The sequence below is a fragment of the Buceros rhinoceros genome, unplaced genomic scaffold (assembly GCF_000710305.1).
Source record: "Buceros rhinoceros silvestris isolate BGI_N320 unplaced genomic scaffold, ASM71030v1 scaffold6029, whole genome shotgun sequence".
Lineage (NCBI taxonomy): Eukaryota > Metazoa > Chordata > Aves > Bucerotiformes > Bucerotidae > Buceros > Buceros rhinoceros.
In genome coordinates this window covers 20,370-27,881 of record NW_010429633.1, presented here as the reverse complement: position 1 = coordinate 27,881, position 7,512 = coordinate 20,370, and the positions used below count along the sequence as shown (strand labels likewise).

Genomic DNA, 7,512 nt, shown 5'->3' with positions numbered 1-7,512 from the left:
GTGCGGACAGCTCTAGCCTCTCTCTTGGGAGTCTGTTTTCCCTGCAGCAAAGGATCATTTATTGTGAGTCCCAAGCAAGAAAGCAGGGGCTCTCCCCTGCGCTCAGCTTCGTCCCAGCAGACCTGTAGCCTTAAGGTAGAAGAGCTGGTTGGAAGTGCCACCTAGGTCATAGTTTCGGGGGACAAGGGCTGCCTGAACAACCCCTTCTGCTCCTACAATGTGAATAGCGAGTGATTGCTAGCATCACTGCCCAAAGAAACACGCTGTTGTGGAGCCAGAGACCTTGGTGTCACATCACGACAGTGACACCACTGTGGCCAGGGCAGCTTGGGGTGCGAGTGGTGCCGGGGCTGCTCTGGGGTACCTGGGAAGCACAAAACCAAGGCAGCTGGGAGCCCAATTCAGCAGCACGTGGATCCCGTCACCCACTGCTGGTTGTGAAATCAGGGGGAATTTTTCACCACAGAGTGAACCGATAGCAAACCATTAATTGCTTGTTCTCCTGCATCATCCAGCCAATGCTGTTCAGCAATCAATCAAATTCCTGCTCGTTGATTGTAATTACACTGAAACCTCTCGGAACTGTCTGAAGAGGAGGGGTAATGTGCCCAGGGTCAGCTGGGGAGGAGAGCACCCAGGTTAGCAAGGAGAGCAAGGCAGCGTTGCTGCTCGCTCCAGTCCCCCCTGCCAGTGGCTGTGGGTCAGACGCCAGGTGCGGGTGAGGCAGCAGAACCACCGATGGTGCTGGTGACGGAGAGCTGGCAGTAGCTGCACCCACGGAAGGAAAAATCCCACTGCAGAGTAAAGCTGTCATGTCGTAAAACACCTAATGAAATTTTAAGATGCATCAGTCAAAATCAGAGGTCGGGGGGTGTCTGGCACAGGGTGTCTCTGGCAGTGGGACAGGACCAGCCCCAGCGATGCTCGGGGTGCCCACGTCACCCCCCGGCCCTGCTCAAGGTTTGGGCACAGCTGCAGGGTAGGATCTGTTTATAGGGCATCTAGCCCCTGTAAAACTCAGTTTATAGGGAAGTAAAAGGAGTTGTACGTCGTTGCTTTGCATAGCAACGTGTAAATTGCCAGGCAGGTGCTGACCTTCTCTCATGGAGAGGGAGAAAAAGGAAAAGGTGTGGGAGGGAAGCAGGGAGTGAGAGAAGGGAAAATCAGGAGGAGAAAGCAACCAAGCGGTGGAAAAGGGAAGGTGATGACAGAAGTGAAGAGCAACTTTACTGTCCTAGTGGGGTTTTTCCAAGTTTTCCACCCCAGCTACAATTAAGACCAACTCCAGCAGCCCAGCATCAAGGTCAATGGCCCAGGAAGGTGCTCCTCACCGTCAAGCATCTGCTCCCGAGGTACAGCCTGCACCCGAGAGCCGGAATCAGCAAAGTGCTTTGAGATTCAATAATAAACAGTCAACAAGAATCACTGCTGCTCCACCAAAAAAAAAAAAAAACCAACCCAACCAAAACCAACCAACAGCTTAACAGCTTCGGCAGTGGGTGAGATGATTAAAGATTAACCCCCTGCCTCCTGCCTCCACCCCTCTGGGGAGTATAGGCCTTGAGGCTCAGCAAATCCTTTCAGAGAAATATTTGAAATAAAAGACAACAGATAGGGGACGCAGCAAAGGCAGAGGGAGGCAGAAGGGCCAATAGCCTCGGACAAGGGAATCGGTACAATCTGGCCGGTGTTTGCTGATGATAATGCGCCTTTCCAAAGCCCTAATAGACATGGAGATGGCAGATTATAGCGCAGCGCTAGACCCGGCGTATACCACTCTGGAGTTTGAGAACATGCAGGTGCTGGCTATGGGCAATGGTAAGTCCCCTCCATCTTCTCTCCTCCACTGTTGTGGGATGAACTGGGGGCTGCAGGAGCAGACATCCCTGGGGTGGCCGCCGAAACGCTCCCGAGGAGGGATGGGGCATGGTGCGGGTGGCAGCCATGGGGGCCGCAGCAGCTCACAGGGGAGTTTCTGCTTTCCCGGGAGAGAAATGGAGGTGGTGGTGCAATGCTGTGCTTGGCGCAGGTGGGATGGTGCCCTGCAGCCCAGATGCCTCAGGGATGGGCACTTGCCGGGAGCTGGGTGCTATGAGAGGTCCCCACCAGACATTCAGCCCAAGGACCAGAGTTGGGGCTGAGCACAGGGTGGGTCTCATCTCCCCCAAACCCCAACTGAGAGAAAAGACTGTCCGAAAGTTTCCAAGAGAAACTCTGCTGATGGCTCACCAGACAGAGGACCGAGCCTGTGGCTCCAGAGCAGAGCCAGTCCCACCCCAGCAGCGGCTGGAGACAGGCTGTCCGGGAGCAGAAAGCCATTTAGCGCCTGACAAGGGTGGGAATCACTCTGAAAAACAATTCAGGTGCTGCCCCCGCAGCTGCCCCCACGGTCACAGCCCTTCCCTGGGCAGCGCTGGGGTGCGGGGCGGCATTTCCTTCCCTCTGTGTGTGCCAGGGAACACTGTGGGGCCAGGAGGCTCAGCCCCTGGGAAGAGGGGTGAGGAGACACGGTGACGAGAGGTGAGCTTTCCCGAGGGTAGGATCATGCTTAACCCATGAGGATTTGCAACACTGGCCCACCCATCGGGGGACCAGGGAGTCCTGGTGATTAAACGCTCCGAGATAACAGGAGACTCCTCTCCAAGTCCCCCCTAAAGTCTCTCTAAATACAAGGTTAATGACTAAACAAAGAACACTGCAGAAAGGATCCCCCGAGCCCTTTCCTCCTGCCTGCTGTGTCCTCCTGCATCACTGAGGCTGCCAGGGCAGCCCTGTCTCAGGAGGGCTGTGCCGGTGGTGCGGCATCTCCCCTCACAGCCCACAGGGGTTTCCCCTCCGCTATGGCTCTGCTCCACCACAGACTTGACTGTGGTGCCAAAGAGGCTCTGCTGTGCAATAACCGCTTGCCACCCAGGGATCTCAGGGCCAAGAGCAGCCCCCCTGAGCTCTTCCAATGCCCATTTGGACCCGCAGGGACAAGCCCAGGTCTTTCTCCCTCTCCATGCCCCCTCCCACCCAAGACGCAGAAGCTCCTGCACAGGGGGCTGCAGCTCAGCCCCTCCAGGCTGAGGGCTCCATGGGGCAGAGTGACACAACAATTTTATACGAGATCAGGTGCGACATGAAATACGCCCCAGAGGTGGATGAGTCAGCTGGGTCAGATGGCACCAGCAGCTCTCCTCTTCCTCTGCCCAGCTCCAGACCAGGGGCAGGTCTGGCCTCCAGGGCTGCTTTGGCACACTGGCAACTGCCCACACCTCCGCCTGCAAACCCTCCGCCTCCCTTCCCGGCCGAGGGCTGTGGGAGAGCTCAGCCCCTGTCCTGCAGCTCCAGCACAGAGGTGGCTGCTCAGCAGTGACTGAGTTTGCCACCATCACAGAACAAATGCATCCTGTATTTCAGACAGGCTTGGGGACCTCTCCAGGAGCCCCTGTCCTAACTCAAGTCTCAGTTGCAAGGTCTCAAAATCATATTTTTTTTTGTCCTCCACTTACCTTAACTCCAAATAAATCCCATTAGACGCACTGCCATGCAGCAGCCATGCCCACATTTCTGGCACTACGAAATCAACTTAATTGGAAAATTATCTATTGGGCAATAATTTCACTGTTGGTTGGCTATTAGACTAAGATGTTGTAATTTCTTTGATAACGGTGCCAGTTTTTCCTGTTCAATGTTCATCTGATTACAGCATGATATACTGCTAAAAAGGGATTTATCTGGGCTATCGCAGATACACAGGTAATGCAATCGTAGGCAGATCAGCTCTTCCTCTCCTGTATGTCCTACGTTTAGCTGACACTGGAAACCTAACTTTCTTTCCGGAATGACATGCGGCCAGCCAAGCTCCTGGAATGCACTGGGAGGAAGGATGTTTTCAGAGACAAGCTGTTTTGGGAGACAAGAGACAGCCAGAACGGGCTTAGGAGGAGCTCAGGGCTTTGTGGGTGGAGAGAGGAGCTCTGCAGTGCTGCGCACACGGAAACGCAGCTGCGTGACAAGGTGTGCCAGGCAGCGACACAGAGGGACAGTGCACTGACTCAGGAAGGAATACAGGAGGGACACAAGGAATTAGAAAGACAGAAAGCAGGCAGGAAAATGAGAGGTGCTGGCAGAGGCAGGGAAGGGCTGGCTCGAGATGCCCTGTTCTAGCTCGCTGCGGGATCCACGCCAGTTCCTCCCGCTGAGGGCTGACGGGGGCACCCCCTTCTCCACAGCATAAAAGCTAAAACTGTGACCCTACCCCATGCAGCATTGCCTTGGCCCCCCCAGCACTCCTGCTCCAGCTACTGACCGCAGCCCTGCTGGGAGCAGCCTTTTAGAGCACCCAGCCCCCTTTCTGCTGGTGCCAAGTGGGAGCAGCTCTGGCCCTCCCGGAGTGGGAGTTAACCGTGTCCCCACCAAACCCAGAGACCAGGGCCAACAGACTCAAGTCCTACAATCCCTCGGGTTTCTGTGGCTGTGCTGATCCTGGGTATCATTTGCAACCGGGATTTCCACTGGGGCAGGGGAATGTGTCTGTGCTGATACAGGAAAATGTACATGGGAGGGGACAATTAGATCAACTGAATTAAGGGCTGATCCCTTTGGCCTTGAGGTTTGTTTGGCTTGCTGGGGGGGTGTTAGTGTAGGGCTTGCCTGGTTTCGAGCCTTTCAGATGTCCTTTCCAACAGAGGCTGCTACAATTCCCCATTCTCCTCAAAAAGCCCTGCAAATACCAGCCCCCCTCGGGCTGTAAGGACTCTAAGACAGACACACCAGTCTCAGCTGTGGTGGTACCAGACTCTGGAAGATACCCGGCGAGCAGCCTGCTCCATGCTATGGCATCACCCTTTCTTTCTGGGCTAGCTTGATCAGTCCTTCCTTGCATGGGTAGTGTCTGCCCACAGGGCGTCATTTAAGTTTGTTTTGCACTGCAAGTCTTGTTCTCCTGAAGAACTGCCGCGCCGGCTGGAGCTCCACGCCTGGCAGAAGGGCTCTGCAGCAAAGGGAGCTGGGCACTTTCTTTCTCTAACAGCATCTGCTCAGGGCTGTCTTGGGCTCTTTTGGTGTGAGAACACAAACCCCTCTCTAAAAAATCAGCTGCTTACCCTGAGCTGTAATACCTCAGCTTTAACCCGGCTCCAGCTCTTTCTCTGGCCATGCTACTGCAGCCCAAAGCATCTGCAAATCCCCAGGGAATTTTGGCTCTGCTCTGTGACTCCCGCAAATGGGTTTCCACCTAGTCTGAAGGCGTCGCTGGAGTCAGGCTTTTGAGAAGAGCTGTCTCACCCTGGCACATGGGGAGCTTTTGCACACCCAAAGTGCAATGACTTCAGACACTCAGAGCACCCACCATTCCTCACACCTCTCTGACTGGCCCCTGCCACGCAGCCTGGATCCTCCAAAAGTCAAGTCTCTCACTGGAAACTGAGTTAGGAAATGTTGGCTGTCTGTCCCACTGTCTTCTTCCTGTGTCCTTCCCAAGCAGACACGTCTCCATCGGAAGCAGCCAACCTCAACGCTTCCAGCAGCATCGGGGTGAGTGCACTGTGTGCCATCTGCGGGGACCGTGCAACGGGGAAGCACTACGGGGCTTCCAGCTGCGATGGCTGCAAGGGCTTCTTCAGGAGGAGCGTCCGGAAGAACCACATGTACTCCTGCAGGTGAGGACGGGGGGGACAGAGTCACACAGCTGAGACAAAACAGTCCCTAGGAGCTAAACAGCAAAGCCCTCAGAACACAGCAGCATGGTCCTTCATCCTCTTCATCCTCCCTGCTTCCTCCACCAACTTCCCTGACCTCACCCCACAGCTGGGAAGAGTCAGAGATCACTCTCACTCCGGATTTGCCCTCCAGAGATCACCAGGGAAAGACTCTGGGAGTTCTTACTCCTTTCTTTAGGGGCTAAATGTGTCCTTGCCAAAAGGATGTGTCCAACCGCGGATGCAGCCAGCACGGTGATGCTGGGGGCAGCCCTATTACCCTTCAATGGCCGCCCTTCCCTCCTCCATCAGAGGGAAGTGTGTCTGCCGTCTATCCAGAATGCTGTCACTGATAAAAGGGTTCCTAAGCAGCCACAAGCTGGGCAGCGTAGCGTGCACGTCTCTAAGGATGAGGCACCCACATTGCTCCTGCAGCTCCTGCACTGCACCTTGTGTCGGTGGCAGTAGCCACAGCTCTCCTGTGCCATCAGCGCTGTGACCTGCCTGCTCCCTGCTCTGAGCAGCCCACAGGCAGGGAGTCACAGAGGAAACCGAGGAATCCTCAGCTCAGTGTTTACATCACTCGGGCTTTCCAAGTGAGTTACTCCCGATGGCCTGAGAGCCACTTGGAGAGCGTGAAGAGCAACGTGACTCTAAAACCTGAGTGACAGCGAGAAGCCCCAGGTTTATGAGTGCACGTGAAGCACATTGTCACTTGCCCCCCAGCGTTATTTAAGCTGGCTGTCCAGGGAACCCCCTCCCCACAGCTCCTGTGGAAAAGCCAAGGTGCTCAGTTCTTTAGAGACTAAGGATTTTATGTAAGTGCTACAGAAATGATTAAAAAGCTGCTTTCAGGCATCCGTTTGGGCAAATTGTAGCTTGGGGCTTTAAAAAGCATGGTACAAGCCTTTTCAAAAGCTGCAGAACTCGGCATGGCTGGGAGCCCTTTCCCAGCTCTGTAAGTCTTTGTCCTTACTTTGCAAGCTGGATCAATCCACAGTAAATTAGAGCAAATTTGCAAGTGAAATTCGTGCTGCAGATGGCCACCTTCCACAACGTGCTGCATGGAAGAGCCACACACATGGGAGATCAGTGTTTGCCCCACCATGTGCAACGGAATTGGCGATACAAGTGTGGAGGGAAGGAGCTGGTTCCTTCCCAAGTCCGCTGAAGCGCAGGAGGCTGCAGTTGTTTGCACTCCAGCAACGCTGTCCAGAGGTCAGAGCCAACCTGCCTGGATCTCAGGCACAGCCCTGTAGGGATGCAGGGACTCAACCCCACTTCTTAACCTTGCTAGCTCAAGAACAACCATCTACTCATTTTTATTCAGAATAAATGCATTCTTCCTCCCCTCTAACTGGGTTCTAACTTACAACAGAGCCAAGCTGTGGGCCTTAATATGCCACAGCAAGTTGGCTCTGACATTCCTGGCTCACACTTTTAACTTCACTGGGGCTTGTTTGTACATCATGAGCATCCTATGCCCAGTGGTTAGTGAGCTGGACCATCAGCCTGAGCTCCTGCGTGCAACTGTCAGCTCTAGCCCCTCCTTACTGAACATCCAGAGGTAGAGGAGAGGGATGAGATGCTCAGTGCAAAGAAGCTGCCTCAGGTTAAAGCAAGTGTGGAAATGGCACAAACTGGGGCTTCTGTCTCCTGGGGACCCTCTGGGGTACCTTGGAGCTTGGGGCTCTGTCTTGTCCTGCCTCCGGCTGTCTTGCTGCTCCTCACACCTCTCCTTCTTCCCAGGTTTAACAGGCAGTGTGTGGTAGACAAAGACAAAAGGAACCAGTGCCGATACTGCAGGCTTAAGAAGTGCTTCCGAGCA

The 7,512-nt window shown here is 54.6% G+C and overlaps 1 protein-coding gene across 2 annotated transcripts in view; it reads left to right on the top strand.

Moving 5' to 3' along the window:
- Positions 1 to 1,697: 1,697 nt before the first annotated feature.
- The window catches only part of HNF4A (hepatocyte nuclear factor 4, alpha), a 16,911-nt gene continuing 11,096 nt past the window's right edge, over positions 1,698 to 7,512 (top strand). The window contains exons 1-3 of one of the 2 annotated variants that reach the window (XM_010142695.1): positions 1,698 to 1,818; positions 5,471 to 5,645; positions 7,434 to 7,509. In XM_010142695.1, coding sequence (XP_010140997.1) covers positions 1,698 to 1,818; positions 5,471 to 5,645; positions 7,434 to 7,509 — 372 coding nt within the window. The remainder of the gene's footprint in view (positions 1,819 to 5,470; positions 5,646 to 7,433; positions 7,510 to 7,512) is intronic. The other variant, XM_010142694.1, reaches the window with a different exon arrangement.